At 43.4% G+C, this 20,669-nt stretch overlaps 1 protein-coding gene across 1 annotated transcript in view; it reads left to right on the top strand.

Moving 5' to 3' along the window:
• Window positions 1-19,704, top strand: part of PCDH17 (protocadherin 17) — a 207,046-nt gene extending 187,342 nt beyond the window's left edge. The window contains exon 4 of the mRNA XM_066621360.1: window positions 18,850-19,704. Within this exon, the coding sequence (XP_066477457.1) occupies window positions 18,850-19,535 (686 nt within the window). The 3' untranslated portion in view covers window positions 19,536-19,704. The remainder of the gene's footprint in view (window positions 1-18,849) is intronic.
• Window positions 19,705-20,669: the final 965 nt, after the last annotated feature.

Genomic DNA, 20,669 nt, shown 5'->3' with positions numbered 1-20,669 from the left:
CATTTCCAGTACAGAAATCAAGATGTTATACATCCTGGTTCAACCCAATTTATTCACTGTATTCCCACCCACCCCGGGCAAGTAGAGTTCCATTCTGTTCACATGCCAATTCAGTACTTGGCATGTGAACTGGCATGGAGGAAGTCAGACTTGTGTTGATTAACACATTGAAGATTAGTCATATGCAGGGCTGACTGAATGAAGTGGGAGGGTGCAGGTCATGGTAGGAATTAGCAGTGACCACTACACTATCTGTTCTCTTTAAAGAGACCTTAAGAAAGGAGCCAGATAAAGGGGCCCATCTGCTACTCCTAAATCTGTTTCCTCATCACATCCCACTGTGTCATTCACTTCCTGTCTGGTCATATGACTATGCCCTTAGATCAGTGTTTCTCAAACTGTGGGTTGGGACCCACTAGATGGGTCGTGAACAATTTCAGGTGGGTCCCCATTCCTTTCAATATTTTATTTTTAACAGACTTGATTCTACCCTGGTAAGTGACTGCATTTGGGGAAATGTCACATATCTGTACATTTAACAGGTTACTATGAAGATGCTTTTAACAATGATAGTCAATGGGACTAACTCCTGGGTAAGTGTGGGTAAGATTGCAGCCTAGGATTGTTAAAAATTTTCCTGCTTGATGATGTCACATGACATCACTTTGGTTAGGTCCTGACAGATTCTCATTCTAAAAAGTGGGTCCACTAAAGGAGTGAGAACCACTGCCTTAGATTAAAGCTGCAGTCCTAAGCATTCAGATCCGACTTCAGTATCTGTAGAGGATCCATTTTCAGATCCCACATGGATACTGAAACCCATGGGATAATTAAATCAATGAGCTGTCGACCAACAGCTGTCACCAACAGTGGGCCTCTGAACGCTAATGGAAACTCATTCTAGTTGCACCTAGAGCTGTTCTGCGGCTCCACTATGGGTCTCAGAAAGCCTCCCAATCACAATGGAACACGCCCGGGAGGTCCTCAGTGGATTCTCAACTGCAGGTCTGGAACCCAAGGTGGATGAAATCCACAGACCCTAAATTTGTGGATAAAGAGGATCCACTGTACTTAGTATTTATTTATTTTATTTATACAAGTATTTATATACCGCCTTTCTTTGGTCATCAGATTTCTCCTCAGACTTTAATCCAAGGCGGTTTACATAGGAAGGCGGTTCCCCGTAGGGATTTTTACAATTGAATAGTTCTAGTCTTTCCTAGAACTCCTCGTTCCAGCTGGCCTCTCTCTCTGGCCCTTCGCCTCCCATGCTCCACTTGACAGCAACTCCTCTCTGCCACCGAGGGTCAGCTCATCAGTATATCAGCGTGTCGTCAGTTCTGGGGTACTTCCGGTTCTTTCGAACTGGCAGCCTCAGATCTTCAGGCATACAAGGCGGCAGCTCTACCAACTGAGCCAGACCTATGTATGTAGGTGTGCATAGTCCTACATACTCCTAGTATGTAGGAGTACAGGCCCAATCCTATCCAGGTTCCCAGCATTGATGCAACAGGGTATATACTACATTCAGCAGGGTGGGGGGCAGTCATGGAGGCTTTCTCAAGGTTAGGGAAAATTTGTTACCTTTCCTTGGGGCTGCACTGCAGTTACATCAGCACTGGAAAGTTTGATAGGATTGGGTGCTAAGTATCCTTGAAATCAGTTGGGCTTCCTTCTGAGTAGATATGCATAGAATTTCACTATTATTTTTACCTTGCTCTTGTGATTTCTGTAGCTTACCAAAGGAAAGGAATCTGAGCTTTCATAATGCTGATATCTCTTCTTACGTATGGAGCTGACAGGGCCAAATTGGGAGCGAGCGTGTAAAACAAGCAAAAGCATATTCTTACTTTTGTTTGTATCAATTTGTCTGCTTGTATCAATTTCCATTAATTTTATAGGTAATAGATTTTGTATGTTGCTCTTTTCTGTTTGAGTTGGCTGCTGTTTTTTTGTGTTGTTGATTTGCTGTCATCAGCTATTGTTTTATTCTTTTTTTGGTTAGCCACCCATATGGAATGTAAAAGCAGGATTAAAATGTTTTCAATAAATATGTAAACATTCTGAATGGATGTGAAATATACTGTAGTGAAAGGTATGGTGGGAGAGATGTTCTGTTTGAAATAATGAGTTTGATAAATAACTGAAATTCAATTTTATTCCAGTTAAATTTGGCAATTTCCTTATGTCCAAATAATTACATTTAAAATTATGAAAATTCAAGAATTGAAATTTAAAGTCAGTACTTTTGTTGCTGAAAATCAGACTTTTTGAAATACTATTTTCTCATCCAAATCTGAGTATTGACATGCACATTTTTTCTGTAATGTAATTTTTCAGTAGTAATTTTTTTCAAATTATCCCAAAATTTGATACTCAGTTTTCTAAAAATAAAAGTGTTTACAATATTTATGAAATTACCAAATGCACTTTAAGAGTTTGGGTCCACATTTCAGTGCAGACAGGGCCCAAGTGGTACCAGACATATGACTTAAAATACTTTGGACCCCCTTAAGGGGAGAACGGTAGGTTAAAAATGCAGTAAATAAATAAATACCACTGGCTTAGATAATGGATTTTGACCATCATCATTTATAAATTAGCTGGGGATGTTGGGTGAGGGGTGGGAAGAATGTCATGGAAGGTGTTTCCTGCTCTGTAACTCACAGGTCCGATTTTCCTCCAGAACAGCAAGGGAGAGGCCAAAGACCCATTGTTGGGATCTGTGGACCGGCCCGCTGTAAGGAAGGAAAATTTCCAGGTAACAACCGTGTTTTCTTTTTCTTGAATTTTACAAATATGTCAAGTACAACTTTAATGCTCTAACTGCAAGCTATGTCCCAGTTCATACAAAAGTATGACTTCAGTGTGGTGAGAAACTTCTGCTGATTACAGAAGCTGTCAGAATTGACTGCTGCTACAGCCACCCTCAGAGAATCCCCTTACAGCCTGTCTTACTGCTGTTTACATATTTGCTCATCATCTCCATCAATGCCCAGCTTCTTTTTGCAGTGTCAAAGAGGTATTTGCAAATACTTTCTTGTTTCTGTTGCTGCAAGAAGTCAGGTCCTGATGGAAGGTGAGTGGAAGGAAGAATGCTGTAACAAGGCTAGACATTGTGGCTGTAGCGGCTATCAGAGTCACCAGGACTTTTGACCATGTGGAGGTTCATTCGCAGGGTCCTTTTTGACCAGATCCTTGGATTTTAGAGAAACGGTTTATGTACAAAGGCTATTCAGTGGGATGGAAGCTGAACCACTCTGGCCTGCATGTTTTTGTGGTCCATCTCATCTGTGAAAGGACCAGGAATTAGAGCCCAATCCTGAGCTCAGCGCATCGGCTTACTGCTAGCGCGCACTGTTGCAAAGTGCCATAAAGCACATTTGTGGGCCCTAATGCCAGGTGAGCGCCTGTGCTAGCTCAGCACTGGACTAGCACCGGGCAGGCACCCAGCCTCCACTGCTCGGTTGAGCACAGACCATTGAGCAGCAGAGAGGAAAGCGGGGGTGGGGGAGGCAGGGGGGAGGCGTACTGGGGACGGGGAGGCGGGCGGAGGGTGGGGAATGGGCAGGGAGGTGGAAGGCAGGGAGAGGGTGGGGGACGGATGCCAGGGGGAGAGAGCAGGGAAGGAGGGAAGCGGGACCGGTGGAGCAACACTCCACCAGATCCTAAGCCCCCCCCCCCCGTGTCAGGCTCGGCATCTGACATGAAGGCTCTTACCTCACGATTGCAGGGCTACTTACTTTACCTGGGGAAGGGGACAATAGTCCCCTTCCCCCAAGGTGCCGCCCACAGCTGCCGTGGGTGCGCAGGATGCAGCAGCAACAGTTTTCAGTGCTGCCACAGCCATACGCCCCGGGAGCTCAGGGTTGACCTCTCAAACTACTATCCCTTCATCTATTCCTTGCCTTTGAAATAATGCATATCCTTTTCATGTTAGATTTTCTATTCTCCAGATTGAGTTGGTGTGCATAGCAGCCTGATCAAACATTGCAAACTAATGTGTTTTAACAACTGAAAACCATTCCAAAGTTTTGTTCTATTTTGATTGGATAACCATTTGGGGAGGGAGTTATTTAAAGCATGTCATGTTGGGTGGAAAAAGGATGCCTTTCCCCACCTTGTTTTTTGTTTTTTGCTGCCGTTCTCTCCCAGTTACTCCTCCACATGCCTCTGGAATTCCAGCTTTCTTTCGTCTGTCCTGAATATCTTACCCATCCGTTTCCTGAATTCTGGTATTGGGATCAAGGAAGACAAATTCTCTGTCCTCCATTCCCAAACCATAAATAATTTTATAAACTGCCACCATGTCTCCCTTAGGTGCCTATTGTCTAAATCAGCAATTTTCAACCTTTTTTCATTTTACAGCATACAGACAAAGCACCAAAATTGTCAAGGCAAACCATCAGTTTTTTGACAGTTGACAAGGTACAATGCACTGTTGGGGGGGGGGCTCACATTCCCCCAGTGGCCCTAATACTAAATGACCCTCTCCCAAACTCCTGAGGTTTACCAAGAGACCATTCATGGCACACCAATGCACCAAGGCAGAGTGGTTGAAAATTGCTGGTCTAAATACAGACCCTCAGGTACATGCTTTCCCAGGAGCAAGCCCCATTGAATACAGGTAGTCATGGAAAGGATTGTATTGTCAGATAATTTACTCTTCCTCATAGAAAATGTGGTCCAGCTTCCTGATCGGTTTTGTTGCCCTTTTCTGCGTGTAAAAAAGATGAGACAATCAGAACTGTTCCAGTGAGGGCAGCAGCATCAAGTAAATAGTAACATGGCATTGCGGTACTGGCTGTTTTGTTTTAAATCCTTTTCTTAACAATCCTTGATATGGAATTCACCTTTTTCATTGCTGGTGCACACTAGGTGACATTTTCTTTTCCACCTTGGTCTCAGATCCCATTGGTATATATCAGGGGCACCCAAACCCCAACCCTTGGGGACTCCCAATCCAGCCTGCAGGGATCCCCCTGTCTCCAGTGAACCTCTGGCCCTCCAGAGACTTGCTGGTGCCCAGCAAGTTGCTGGCCTGACGCAACTGCTCTCAGCATGAGGGCAACTGTTCAACCTCTCACATGAGCTGTGGGATGAGGGCTCCCTCCACTGCTTGCTGTTTCATATCTATGATGCAGCAGTGGCTTGAAGGAAAGACTGGCCTTGCTTTGTGCAAGGCTTTTTATAGGCCTTGAGCTATTGCAAGATCTTCATTCTTGGATACAAGTTCTTCATACAAGTTCCATCTCTAATATATTCATTTATGTAAATGTATGTAAATTTATTTAAATTTGTAATGTAAATTAATTCTTTTTTATTCCTGGCCCCCGACACAGTGTTAGAGAGATGATGTGGCCCTCCTGCCTAAAAGTTTGGAAGTCAGAAACCAAAGTTTGTGGTATTGAGTTAGAAATGTGTGCATGAGTACTCATTCACTCACAAACTCACACTTGGGACTTTGCAGGGGTGGGGGTGGGAGAGACACTGTATTGGAATCTTGGAAGATCTGGCAAGGAGGTAGATGTGGTGTCAGCATTGGCCCCTTTAAGGTTAAGGTCTGGGCATCCAGCAGAGTGTGCTGCACAGCTGCAGCCACTTGAAGGCAATAGGGCCCTCAGGGATATAAGGAGCACCTGAGGCAGGAAGGGTTTGTGGGTTGCAGAAGGAGGAAAGCTTGAGGAAGGACAGACTGGATTAAAGAATTGATGGTAAATGGACTTTGGAGACTGTTGGAACAGACTGCTGGAGACACTGGCATGTGGCTGCTGTACCCAAGAACTGCTGAGGACCAAGGGTCTGCTGTAGTGGCGGGAGGCTGCTGGCAGGAGAGAGGACCTCTGCAGGTTGAACAGGCGAGCTACCCTGGAGGTGGGGTCCAGCAGGACTGCAGGGCAGAACCAGGGTCATTCTTGGGTGAAAAGGGGTGCTAATTAGCTAAATGTGGGCATAATTCTCCAGGCAGAGACTGGCTTGGGATTTGGCAGAACAGACATGACAGGAACCAAGGCAATGTCTCACAAGTTGAAGTAATTCTGAATATCAAGAGTTGCATTGTGGAAAACAGACACCCCGTCATGGGCACAATCCAAGCTTGTGCATTTTGTACTAGAAAACATCCTGCTGGATTGTCCCTGTTCAGAAGTAAGTGGGGATGTATTGCTTCAGGCACAAAAATGGACTGAGCCAACCCTTACAGGAATGGAAAGCTTTACACAACAGCAGAAGCAGCACCAACAAAAAGTCATCAGTTCTGGATTTATTGCCAATCAGTTTTCTAATCTAACCTTCCTAATTGCTTTGCCCAACTGAAAAATAAAAGCACTTGGCCAATGTAAATATGCAGATTCCAGACAGCTCTGTTTAATAATACTGAGCTTGAACTTAGATAGAACTCTATTTGTTTATCTCTGCTTATTTATGTCAAGATCAATTGTAATTAAAGATGAATTCGACATTAGAAGAAGTACTTGAACTGATTGTTCTCATCAAGCAAATCCTGTATCCTTGGGGCTTAGGACATATCAGAGAAACTGTTATTCCACACTCCACGCCTCCCTCCTCCCTTATATACCTTGTAAATAAAGGAGCTCTTTCAGGCTATGATATCTTTTAGCAGAGACAATAGCTTCCCTTTAAAAAAAGTCACTTTTCCATTTCAGTTTTAGAAGGTCTTCTTATTCAGTTTCAGCAGTGATAAACGAAACTGTCAGAACTATTGACAATAACATTATCTGGATTGACAGTGCAGTTGATTGTTTAGGCATATTGCTTCCTTTTAATATCTTTCTTAGAAATGCATTATGAAAAATGTAGAAATTGACAACATATCACTTAAACGGAAGAAATAAACAAAGTCTACCTAATTCAAGAAAATTGAATTTTTTTCTTTTCCACATTTCCCTACATCTAGTTCACAGATTAAGTGCAGATTCACCAGTGCAAATTTTAAACTTCCACCTTAGACATACACATAGCCACATAAAAATGCACATAACCTAAAAGCATGATCCTATTCATGATTACTCAGGAGTAATAAGTCCCACTTTTAATTTAATTTAATTATTTATAATTATATAATTATTTATTTTAAATTTTCTTGTTGATGTCACTTCCAACCATGACATCACTTGAAAAATTAATTAATTATGTCATATGGGGTAACAACAATTTGTGGGCCCCGGGTGTCAAATGCTACATCACTGGTCCCAAGCAGACCTGGCTTTTTCACAAGGCATTTGGGATTGTATTATTCCATGTGCTTAGTTCTGTTTGACTTGTTGATGGGGGGGGGTTAACTGATTGACTGTGCGTCATTGTTTTTCAAGTAAATGTTGTGTTTGCTTTTTTAAATGTAAGCTTTTTGGTATCCGCAGAAGTTCTGGAACAGACCCCCCACAGATATTGAGGGCCCACGTACTCTCAACATGTGGTTTACATTAGAGACACATCTTGCTTCTGATACTTCTGATACTTCAGTATCAGATCACACTCTCTTCCTTATACTAACTAACTAACTAACTAACTAACTAACTAACTAACACAGTGTTGATATGATGCCACCACATTGTGCATCATCCCCACTGCTTGATATGAGGTGGGGACAGGAAGCCACACAACATGACAACATAAAATTGCTCATGGTTTGTGTTAGGTAATACAATGCAAAGAAAGAGATACAGAGTGTCACCTAATTTGGCTTTCAGAAAAAGACACTAAAGATAAATTCTTCAATCATTTATTCCATTTATCATGGAATAAATAAATGTACTGGGACTTAGTTTAAGCTACCCAAGGGCTAAGAAACACCCAATGGGATTTAGAAACACCCAGTGGGATTTTTGACTCTCTTCCTTTGAACATCAGACACATATGTACCAGGCCATATCACTCACTTCTTTAGTGAGTTCTCCTTCAGGGTCAAAAGTGGATTGCCGTGTAGCAAGCAGGGTGCCTGTTTGAGAAAGAGCTTCTGAAGCACCCCTGAGCTCGTTGAGCATTCCTTTGGATTTTGACCATTTTCACTCTTTCGTAAGGATGTACACTTACAGTACAGTTAGCTAGACTGTGCATATGCTAGATAACATAGGTGATAACAGAGAGAAAGGCATTTTTAGGCTCCATTCTCTCATTAATAAATACATAAAATCACTGTGGCTCATTCCCAGGCCACTTCAGTAATATTTGAACATAGAGATCATAGATCACTTACACGCTGACTTCCCATGCCAATATCGCGCTGGCGAGAGGCAATCCTGATGTGGGATAGATTATATGGTTATCCTCTCTTACATAATCTCACTGTTCTACTATGGCTGGAGTGGTGTGAGCATTGACTGCATACTACATACCATTGGTGGCAGTAACAACACTGTGCCTTATATCTAACTGCGCATTATTCTAACTTTTTTCCAGACTGAAGGAAGTTAATTTTGGCATTTTGTCCACTACTCTCTTTTAGCAGGCTGTCACTTGCAGTGAATCTACAGGGGAGTGTGGGCTACAATTGAACCAAAAGATTAGAAGGAAAATTGTCACAAAACCCATGTATCACACAGAGAAAACATCTTGTTGAATTCAGCTGTGTCTTATAAACAGTACATTAAGCTGAACTCCTATTGATCCAGAAAAAAACAGAAGTTGTAACATACATATTAAAAACCTTTTGAAATAAAAATAATTTGCATTGTACCAAATCATTATTGGTAGCCACTGTTCTCTCTACACTATACAATCAGTTCTCATTATATGCTAGGGTTAGGTTCCTGGAAACCCTAATGGATAGCAAATTTGCAGATAACGAACCATTGATCCAATGGGATTAACTGGGTTAGGTGCAATCAGTACCCTGGGGGTGAAGAGCTATCTTTGCTGCCATCAGAAGAATCCAGCAGAGACCCTCAGGAAGCCAACAGAATGCAGCAGGAATTGCCAAAAGTTCCAGAAAATCTCTGCATAGCAGATGAGAACAGAGACGCAAATAACAAGAAAAGGTAGCAATTCTGCCCCTTGCAGATAAACGAATTTGCATATAAAGACCTCATATAACTGTACCTCATTTCTTTTCAACATTATTCTCTGAGTATTGGATGTGTCCGTTTCTTTGCTGCGTGTATTTTAGTGTTCAGTGACTGCAATTGTAGTGTTCTTATCCTGTAACTTTCATTTTTTAATGTTCGCTGTGCTGCAGAGAGGGCTGCCTGTCTGCGTGTAATTAGTACAGCATTACATTTTACGGGGTGCAGCCTCCGTCTTGTCATCCTGTCTTCTACTACCGTTGTCTTGTCTCTGCTCTCTTTTTTCTTGCTACAACTTGCCAGCCATGGTTAATGGCAACAAGGTAACTTGTTTCCTTTTTCTTCTATGGCTGCTAATTTTTCGCATCTATTTTCGGATTTGTTCTCCCTAACGCACACAAAGCGCTTCTGATTGTTTACCCTGGAGCCTCCAGAGACTGAGAAACGCCTCGAGGCTGCTGCTGTTTATTGTACACACTTGGACTGTTAAGGGTTTATTTTCAACAGGAGGCAGGTAGGCCTGAGTGGCGATCAAGACGGAGAGGGCAGAGCACCCTGCCAGTGTGTTTTGCTGCACAATGTAAGGTGTGGGTCCATTTTATATATTTATTTTTACCTTTACATTGATTCCACTTTCTCATAAATACTAATTTAGCCATGGGCGGTGATAGTTCACTTCGTGTTTATAGTTTTTGCTGCTAGTACAAAAGTACCTCTTCGATTTTCTTTCCCCTGTCCGCTGGCTGCAGCAAGTCAAAATTGCAGGCTAATGGTGAAGTGAGCAGCCTATAATATATGATAATCAATACTTCAAATCTGCTTTCTATGATGTGACATAAAAGAGGGATGCAGGGGGGGGAAAGAAAGCAGCTGATGTTTTTTGTTTTGTTCTTTTTTTCATTACAGTGCTGCAAGGAGGTGGGTTTTCCCTTCAAGGTCAATGTGTGCTTATTTCCTCATAAAACCCCTCTCCTTTCTCTTTTTTGCTTCATATTTAATTCAGTTGGAGCTCGGAATCCCAGGTAGCTAAAACGGAAGGTTGGTCAATACGGCAAGCATAAATATAAACCATATAGAGAGATATTTTATATCTATATCTATATAATTCTGAGAAAAGCAGGGGAGTAGGTGGTTGTCACATGGATCACTTCCTGTAGTGGGCCTATAGGAGTTGTGCAGTATGGCCCAATCCTATTTGAACACTGCGTTGTCATTCCACAGGCGACGGTGCAATGCCCATTATATCCTAAGCTCATCCTGGCAATCCCACACTGTCAGCACAGTGACACTGGCGCAACAGAGTCCAGATGCCAAGCCTGTCCTGGCAAACCAATTCTGGCACAGCCATTCCCAGTAACACTCCCACCTACAGGAAACACCAACATAGCCCATTATCCACATAATAGTGTCATGATGGGGTGCATCACTGCTGTGCCATTGGCATGTCACCACTATGTCATCAGTGTGACATCTGTGTGTCATCAATGTGTTGTCCAAGGAGCCAATCACTGCATCCAATCAGCCCCAACACTGGCAGCCAGCGAAGCACCGCCAGAGTGAACTGAGCAGGGTGCAGGGGCAGGTTGGCCAATGGGCACCCAACACAGGGAACATGAGAACAGCCCCACTGGATCAGGCCATAGGCCCATCTAGTCCAGCTTCCTGTATCTCACAGCGGCCCACCAAATGCCCCAGGGAGCACACCAGATAACAAGAGACCTCATCCTGGTGCCCTCCCCTGCATCTGGCATTCTGACATAACCCATTTCTAAAATCAGGAGGTTGCACATACACATCATGGCTTGTACCCCATAATGGATTTTTCCTCCAGAAACTAGTCCAATCCCCTTTTAAAGGCGTCCAGGCTAGACGCCATCACCACATCCTGTGGCAAGGAGTTCCACAGACCGACCACACGCTGAGTAAAGAAATATTTTCTTTTGTCTGTCCTAACCCGCCCAACACTCAATTTTAGTGGATGTCCCCTGGTTCTGGTATTATGTGAGAGTGCATCCTCTTGCCAGCCACTAGGAATGAGCAGCACAGCAGCAGGCACCATCTCAGCCATGGGGAGAAGCCCCAAGGACGTGTTGCACAAACACACACAACATAACACAAGGAGGCCACTCCTACCTCCTATAGGAGTCACAGTGGCATCAGCAGCAAAGGGTCAAAAGCAAAGAATTACTAGCAACCTCAGTACCCAGGGTTCACATTCCCTCATCCTACACATATAATTACGTACACTCAAGGAATACCATTTGAGCAGTGCAGCACACAGGTAGAAAGATAGGTCCTTTGGAAGTGGACAGCCATGTGAAACAAACACACAAACTTCTCCATGGCAAGGGTTTAAATGTCTGTGGGGACAGGTTCAAGTCCAGCCAAGGAACCTAACTGGCAAGTTGCTCACCTTTCGCATGACTGACCAGAAGCACCCATTTTCCAGGGACAAAAGAGGAGAGAGAAGAGGGTCTAGAACCCACAAAGAGCACCCCATCAGCATTTAACATTTTGCACCACGGCAAACAGGCACACCTGGCTAGGAGGCTGTAAAACATAGACCTATCAGAGGGAGCATTGTGTGAGTCAGTCACAGGGCTGACATGTTACACAAGATGCCTACTGCACAGCCCATGTAGGTGGCCACACCCGCTCTATGCCCTTTGTTGCAACCCTGACACCTTCCAGCATGGCTGTCAATATGCTGCCTCCCCCCCAGTTCCCCTGCCGCTGCTTACCATATATGATGGCAGCAAAAAACAGGGGGCTTGTGATAATCAAAAACCACCACCCCCCTGAGTCCAAGAAGTCATGGAGTGAGGATGCAACCTCACCAAGCAGCAGCTGGGCTCACATTGGTCACTGCAGGCAGGTTGTGTGCTTCCCTTGGGGTCTACAAAGCGTCTTTGCCTTTGGAACAACTGCCTGTGAAGATCAAGCCGAAACCCAGAGAAAGTAACAGGGACTTGACAACAGCCTCAGTCACACTTGCTCTGTGACTTGAGATGCATACTTGGAGTTTGTGTGGGAGAGTGTGGCTACCAAAGTGTGCATACAGTTATGCCCTGTAGGAGGTGAGAGCATAGTGACTTGGGGAATTAGCTTTCTGTGTTACTGGGTGACTGCAGAGGTTCAGGCCCTTGCGGCAATGGTGCAGTCCTGAAAACCAGAAGGTTTTCTAATGAGTGTTCGACCAGCAGTAGCAATTGATAGAACATCAGGCATTCACCAAAATGGAGCAAATACTCTTAGCTGTTGCAAAATGAAGGGATGGTTAAGCAACACAACTGATCGTAGAGACACGTGATAATCCAAAAGGTTTGGGGGGTATGGGGGGTAGAGACGTGAGGCAGAGATGCAGCATCAATACATTGCGCCATGGAGTTTCCTCCCCCTCCCCTTTTCTTACCTGCGTAGGATGCTTTGTGCTTGCTTCCTCTGTTGGGGTGGTGAGGTAGAGGTTCCTCAGATGTCTGTCTGTGGAGTCCTTCTGGGGCAGAATACCTGTAATACGAATTCTGAAAAGACAAGTTTGTTAACAATCTTGCCATACATGTTGTGAAGGATGAGAGGTTGTTTGTGCTGCTCTTGTGCACCAAGTGCCGTTTCATCGTTCCCATCATCAAAGTTTCCCTTTGAGGGACCAGAGAAGTATAGCTCCATACCATGCATGTCCTCATCTGAGCTGCAGTCTCCCTGGCAGGGCCTTTAGTACTGGAGCGGCTGTAGTGTGGTGAGCTGCCAAACGTAGGCTGTATCCTATGCTCCGCCATGGGAGAGTGAATGGGGCGGGGGTGGCAGGAAGTGCAATTTTCTAGTATGTTTCTCTTCCTCATTGTTCCTTATGGAGTCACTACTACCTATTCCAGCTTTGTCATTGGTATAGCATTTTTCTGGTGTCAGGGACGTGTCCATTGTCAGAAGAGGAGTATGGATATAGTCTGTGTTGGCTCCTCCTCATTCCTCATGCATTCCTCCTGCATCCCTCCTATGTCATGTCCCAGTCTCCTCTGTCTTTTGGCCTCTCCATGGCAGAGTTACTCTGGCATCTGAGTGACATCTGAGCTGTGTTGGCACTGAGTTTTCCCAGTGTTGCGTCAGCATCCTCAGTGCATTCTTCAGCAGGCAGATTTCTACACTGGTGGGCCTGTTGTTGCCCCAGCAAATGTGCAGATACTCTGGCATATCTCCAGGATAGGACTGGGCCTCAGACACACCCTAAAAGGAATAAAAGTTCTCTTGAATAGCTCCTATTCATTTTGGTGGGCCATGCACAGGCAAATATCCCAGTAGATTGTTCCCCTACATGTCAAACTACATGCGCACACAAATGTGTATGATAAAGCCATGTTTTCAACTAGAAGCACTTTTTTTTTGTAGACATTAGCTACAGGGAGAGGTGCAATACCAGGCCATATAGGGATTTGTTCTTTCCTTGTGTGCCGTTTTTAAGCTGAAAACCGACTTTTCAGAATGGCAGTTTGAGAAAGTGACCACTTCAGAGACCAATTACTACTTGAGAAGGGGATTTGCTTCTTGAACAAATCCAAAGTCCCCCTCTGCATACACTGTCTTCCCACACACCCATGAAGTTTTTTTTATCACATGCAGTTGTGGGCACACTGATGTTGATGTTGACCCTTAGTTAAGAATCAAGGGGATGCCATTTGAATGTTGTGCTTCAAATGCTAAAATACCTTGAGCATTTGGTCATGAGGGTCATGACCTCATTTGAGCATGAGGGTCACCTCATTGCTTTGGTAAAACTTTTTGAAGTTTGTTGAAGGGCAATTTCACTAGTTTTCTGTTGTCTGGAGATCTAGTGTGCTATTTTGGAAGGAGAAGAAAAATGTCAGACATTCCTCAAGCAAGGTTAAAAGGTGGTTTCTGCTTTCCATTTCACTCCCAGCCTCTTGTGGTTTTGTTTGTCTCGTTGGCTGCTTTCCTTTGAATATTTTAAAGTCAGGCAACTTTGAAGTTGCCCCGGAAGTTGCAGATGCAGAACCAGACTGATAGCAATAGACTAGCTGTGTGGTATATGTATAGTAAAGTTGTGAGTAGAGGGCAGTCCTCATTATCCATAAGGGTTCTGTTCCCAGAAAACGAGCGGATACTGAAATCTGCAGATATTGGAATCCACCAATTTTGGAGGGCAGCAAGCACTCCAAGCCTGACTGAAGCAAACCACAACTTCTGGTTTTTGGCTGAAAACTGGAAGATGTGCTTTTCAGCCCTCTGAAGGCCTCAGAAGGGCCTCCAAACTGGCTGTACTCCAGCCGGGTTCAGAGGGCTACAGATGGCCCACCTTGCGGGTTCATAACCCTCAGGTATTCAAATCCAAGGGTACTGCAGGCCACCTGTATACATATAATTTCATATGGTCAGGATGTATATTGGATTAGAAACTGCAGGTACTTTCATGCTGTTGTGGCATGCTGTTCAAAGAAAAAGAAACCAACCATCTGCGTGGGTGCTCATTGGATCCCAGCCAAAGGTAGCAACAGAAAGTTGTGTTTGTCTCTGTGTTGGTCAGTGTTGGTTGCATGCACTGAAAATGGGTCTAAAATTCCATGTTGTCAGAATAGATACGTTTGTTATTATTTTTAAAAATATATGGTCCACTTTCCTTTTGGATAATGCGGAGTAGCTAACAACATTCTTGACACCAAAAACATTAAATTGATGCAAGAGAGTCAAGACAAAGTTGCAGCTTCAGAACAGATGGATATGATTATTTCAGCAGAAAGTCACTGCCCTCCCCATGGGGTCCAAAACCACTTCCTGATCGTGCACTGGACACTGCCACTGGTACTAAAGAGAATAGGGCTTGTCTGGCTTGCTAGTCCCTCTGAGGGATATGAGGCCTTGGCCAGTGCCTAACTTGGCTGTCTCTTAACACTACCCCTGCCCAAATCCAACAATGATCCAAAACACAGGAAGAGTAACACATGCAAAGGAACAGCAGAGTTAGATGACCCTTTCTTTAAAAAGCTAAATCATGAACACTGGGGAAGATTGCTTAGATGCTATCCATATGTATGCATTACACCAGGAGTCTCCAAACTTTTTGGCCAGTAGGCTGCATCAAATGTCTGGCACAGTGTCAAGGGCCAAAAAAAAAAAGAAATAATTTTTTAAATATAAAATTTAAATAAATACATTAGAGATGGAACTTAAATGAATGAATGGGCTCAAAGTTCTAAGATTTCTCCTAGTACCAACACACACCACAGAAATAAAACATACACTCAAATGGACTCCCGCTCCTTCACTCCACCCACAACCAGCTTACTTACATGTACAGGAGCAAATACCTCGGAACCAGCAGATCACACAAAACACCAGGAGTCAAGGCCACCCAAGCGTCAGAAAGTTTTCAGAAGCCTTCAGAGAACCCAAAAATGTCAATTCCGGTTTTTCAGGAAAACCAAAGTGATGTTTTTAGGCTTTTAGCAGGCCTTTTAAGGGCTGGGGAAGCTGCATGCAGCCTCCCCAGTCTTCAGAACACCCTCTGGACATGATCAGAGCACAGCTCTGGTCGCATTCTGTTGAGTGGGCCAGAGGCTTTCAGGGGATCTGAAGCTTGCCGCAGGCTGAATTGAAGCTTGCTGTGGGCTGCATCTGGCCCTCAGGCTGGGGTTTGGAGACCCCTGCTTTATACCAATTTAAAATTGACCAGTTGATCACACAGACTCTTTTTTTCTCATATATTTTTCTCCAGCATAATTCTTGCTGAGATGGCAAACCTGTGTCTGGGCTGTATTGCTTCATAATGCAACTGGGGATTCACATCTCTAAATACTTCCACATGGGGAAAAAACTCCCTCAACCTATAAAGCTTGCATGTCAGGGCAAAGACCAATTATCTCTGCCCCACTTCTTAGGTCTACTCTTAGAAAGAATGGGCAGCCCAATCCTAATCAGCCCTTATGTAGTGAGGCCAGTGCTGAAATTCGGTAGGCTGAAGGTTTCGTGGAGGTAAGGGGGCATTTGTTCCCTTGCCTGGGGGAAAGCCCCAGCCTGCACAATGGACCTGTGCCTGCTAATTTGCTGGTGCAAGTCTGAGTTGAGTCGTGTCAGGATTCCAAGCCCACGGAGGGCTGCTGCCAATCTCACCCCATTCCAGGACCTGATCTTCCTATCCCCACCCAGTCCCTGCCCCATTCCCCCTTCCCCCCCTGCCCTGCCCCTGCACTACAGGGAGCAGCTCTTACCTGTTCCAGCAAATGTTCTTGCTTGCACTGGCCTTCCCACCTGCACCTCCTTCCCACCTGCACCTCTATCTTTTGTGGTGTTGCAACATACTTCATGTTTGCCACAGTGTGCACGGTTGCTGTATTTAAGCGGAACGCTTGGGATTTTGCTGTAAGCCAGCTTGGAAAGTTATAGAAATCTACCAGACCAGTCACTCTATCAAAACAGGAGATGAGCTTAGCCTGGCCTGAATTGTTTTTGGCAAACCCAAACCCATTATTGTGAGCACTTAGACTCATACACATTCTGCTTAATAATTTGTTCTAGGACCATTTCAGGAATTTCCAGGCTAACTTCTCTGTAATTTCCTGGATCTTCCTTTTTCTCTCTTTTAAAGATAGGGGCATTTGCTCTTCTACAGTCTTTAAAGCACGAGCTCCATGAGCTCTGAAAGATTACAGACAGTAGCTCTGAGATCACATCCATGAGCTCCTTCAATACCCTGGGGTGCAGTTCATCTGGTCCTGGGGATTTAAATTCATTTAAAGTAACTAGGTGTTCCCTTACCATCTCTTTACTTATCCTGAGTCGTGGTGTCCCCAGGTCTTCATTAGTGCAACTCTTAGGTTTGGCCACCTTTCCCTTGTGGGAGAAGACAGATGCAAAATAAGAATTGATCAGCTCTGCCTTCTCTCTGTCATTGTTACTACTTTTCCATCTTCTCTATGCAGCAGGCCTACCTGTTTTTTGTTTTTTTCAGACATAGCCAAAAAACCCAATTTGTTCTCTTTGGCATAGCCTTGCTAGCCTTAACTCATTCTGTGCTTTGGTCTTCATGACATCATCCCTGCAGGTGCAGAGCTTAATTAAGCTCTTATTAGTTCCTCGGTTTCAGCAGGAGAGATAGAAGTACGTGCATAATGTTCCTCTTGAAATGAATTGGACTTAGATGTGGTGATGTTCTCTTGTGATCAGCATTCTTCCCTTTAAGCTGTGCAGTTGCACAGTTCCAAACCAAACCAAGCCATCCCAGAAGTCCAGTAATGATGTATGATCTCTGGAAATGCTGTTGAGCTGCGACACAGCTGATGAAGTGTTCCACACTCAGCACACCTTAGGAGGAATATTTGTGCTCCATGTTCATACTTTATCATTTGATTGATGGGCACTTACAGGTTTCCCAAATTATGCAAATAGCAGGTGTCCTGTACTATGTTATTGTACTCCTTATCTAATATCTGTTTCTTAGAAAACCAGTTCCTGGGTGCTATCACGCTCTGATGTGAGAAACAAACTGAACCCAGGGAAGGGCTATGCACATAGGTGCCAGCCTGGTTCTCTGGAACTCTGAATATGGAGTTCATATTGAATTCCATGAGACAAAGTATTGCATTCCAATGAGACAAAGTGGCAATCTGGGTCATGATTCAGAGAAAGCAAAACCTTTCCCTGTTCCAGTTGAGCCTCTTGGGAGACCCTCTACTTTCCCTCTACTTGGGATTCATTGGATACATCGGATTCATTGGATACTTTTAGTCCAGTGGAGAAAAAGGCATCTTTGAGGTGGGAGTCAAATCTGCCACTGCTCCTAACACTGGGTGGCCCAGGCTCTATCAGTGGGGACCCCAGAGTGGATCAATTTATCTGTCTGAACAAAGCATATGTTTCATTCATGCACACATCCCCAGGGATCCCTCAACTATTCATGCTCTACCTCTAAATACACACGTACCAAATAGTCAATTATCATCAGAGTAAAAACTAACCTTTTGCTAGTTCTTTTGCTAGGCCTTTTGTAACATGATGACCAAGAAGAAAATCCACTTTCTTAACTATTTTTGCCATCACTTTGAGAAAACAGAAGAAAGCACTCTGACTGGAAACATTATCAGTTTTAAGAAAATGTAAAATGATGACAGTCTTCCTAATAGTATATATTGTGCAAATCAATTTTCCTGTTCTTGCACCAAAACAAAACAAAAAAGGAGAAAAAGCCAATTACATGATCCATATTCATGTCTAATAAAACAGCACTATGCATCTTTTGACAAGCTTGTACTTAATGCACAGTGACAGAAAATGCTGTTCCTCTGTTCTGAGCTGGAAGTGAAAGCTTTCTGAGAAAAAAAAGTTTTTATTACATGACTGCCATCCAACATAACAATTACAAACAAATGGAGGTGTCGGAGATGAAAACTCAGCTTGCTTAATTTATATGAAGTGTTTGTATTGCTATAACGTCAGCTGTTACTAGATCTAAGAAAAAGAGTTAATGCTGATAATGCCTTTTGAGTTTCTTAGCTACTATTTGTGGTTTTCCCAGTTTTAACCGATCAAAGACTAACAGCAGTCTTTTCTGCAGCAGGTTAGTTTACAGTTGAAGCTCAATTCTATAGAGAGAAACTCCCTGATGACCCCTCTCCTGCTTCCTTTGGACTAAACAGCCACCATTGTACCTTGAGAATAGTTCTAAATAAATGGTCTATCTCAACTTTTTGGGTTATGCAATACTCCTGAAATGTTTTAATTATGATTTCTTTCATAATTAAGAAGTCAAGTGAACAAGCTGTAATCTGTTTTATGTAATTGATTGTTGACTTTAAAATATTGTTGTTTCTTGTTTATTTCTCAGAACAAGAGGAGTGTGTTAATTGCACAGATGAATGCCGAGTGCTTGGTCATTCTGACAGATGCTGGATGCCTCAGTTCCCCACTGCCAACCAGGCTGAAAACGCAGATTATCGAACAAATCTCTTTGTCCCCACAGTGGAAGCGAATGTTGAGACTGAGACTTACGAAACTGTGAACCCCACTGGGAAAAAGACTTTTTGTACATTTGGAAAAGACAAGAGAGAGCACACTATTCTCATTGCCAATGTGAAACCTTATCTCAAAGCCAAACGTGCCCTGAGTCCTCTCCTCCAAGAGGTTCCCTCAGCATCAAACAGCCCAACCAAGACCTGTATTGAGCCTTGCGCCTCAACAAAAGGACCACTGGATAGTTGTGAGATCAAAACAGGAGCCTTGGCTGAGCCCAACAGCCAGTACATGACAACCACTGACAGTCAGTATCTGTCACCTAGTAAACAGTCCAGAGACGCTGCCTTCATTGCATCAGATCAGATGGCTAGGGTTTTTGCCGAGGTACATTCCCGGGTGAGCCGAGACTCTGCTGAGATGGACTCTGTGCTGGAGCAGATAGACCGTTCAAACAGGGAACTAGGGGGGGAATCGGTGGATGCGGAAGAAGTAGTGCGAGAGATTGACAAGCTTTTACAGGACTGTCGGGGAAACGACCCTGTGGCTGTGAGAAAATGAAAAACAAAAACAAAAGACAGCCTGGCATTTATTTGCTTCTGCTGATTAAAAAAAATATATATCCCCTGGTTCTAAAATTTATACAGGGATAAACGAAGACCAATGCTGCTTTAAGGCTTTTAGTGAACATCTGAAGTGCCCACAAATATGTTCTTTTCACAGCTCTTTCTTTTTCACAGATAACACTGGTTTCGTTTTGACCAAACTTTCATTAGGACAGTGTGACGTATGTTGGAAGGAAGGAAGGAAGGAAGGAAGGAAGGAAGGAAGGAAGGAAGGAAGGAAGGAAGGAAGGAAGGAAAAATTGGTGCCACTTTGACAATCTAATAGAAAGGTACAAGGGAAAAAAAAAGACAAATGGAACCTGCTCTTTCTTTAGACTGATAGTTGATGTTGACTTCACTGTTTTATCTGTAGATCCCATAAAAAGCAGGGTGGAATAGTTATGTGATTGGTTTCCAGCAGTCATTACAGGCTTCTACTGAAAATCCTGAAATCAGAAACCAAGTAATAAACAAACAAGCATTCTTGTAGTAGACCAAGCTACACCAACCATTAACACTCATTTGTGAAAACCATTTCTGTATAAAGTTATCTGACACACAGACACACACAGACACAAAACAATAACAACAACTGGAAACCTGAAAATCCATTCCATAGCATTAAACTATCCTGGTCATTAGTAACACAGCTCATATCATATTAAAAGTTAAGTGTAAAATGATAGAGTCCATGTTTGTCCTGCGCACGCATAAACTAACTCACGTGATACGAAGAGGGGAAAGGGGCTTTAGTGTCCAGCAAAACTCTAGGCTAGCAGTACATTTTTAAACTGAGGCGTAATATGAGATCACAAGTAATAATTACCTTTTGATGGGTGATAATAGAGGAGACAAATTAACATTATTAACACCTTTTGTAATTCATTTGTGGACGCTAAGATAGCTCAAGTGAGTGCAAGCATTTCAGACATCCATGCAAATCCACACAAATCATTTAAATGTGCAAATGTAAGAAGATTCAGTGTGTTTACATCAAATGACATATTTTTATTGATTTATTCAGATTCAGTGCATTTGAGCCAAATTGTTGAGTGTATAAGAGCTATATTGTGTATTTTATTAAATTAAT

Source organism: Tiliqua scincoides, chromosome 3 (assembly GCF_035046505.1).
Source record: "Tiliqua scincoides isolate rTilSci1 chromosome 3, rTilSci1.hap2, whole genome shotgun sequence".
Classification (NCBI taxonomy): domain Eukaryota; kingdom Metazoa; phylum Chordata; class Lepidosauria; order Squamata; family Scincidae; genus Tiliqua; species Tiliqua scincoides.
Note: the sequence above shows the minus strand (reverse complement) of the source record. Positions and strands in the feature narration are given on the sequence as shown.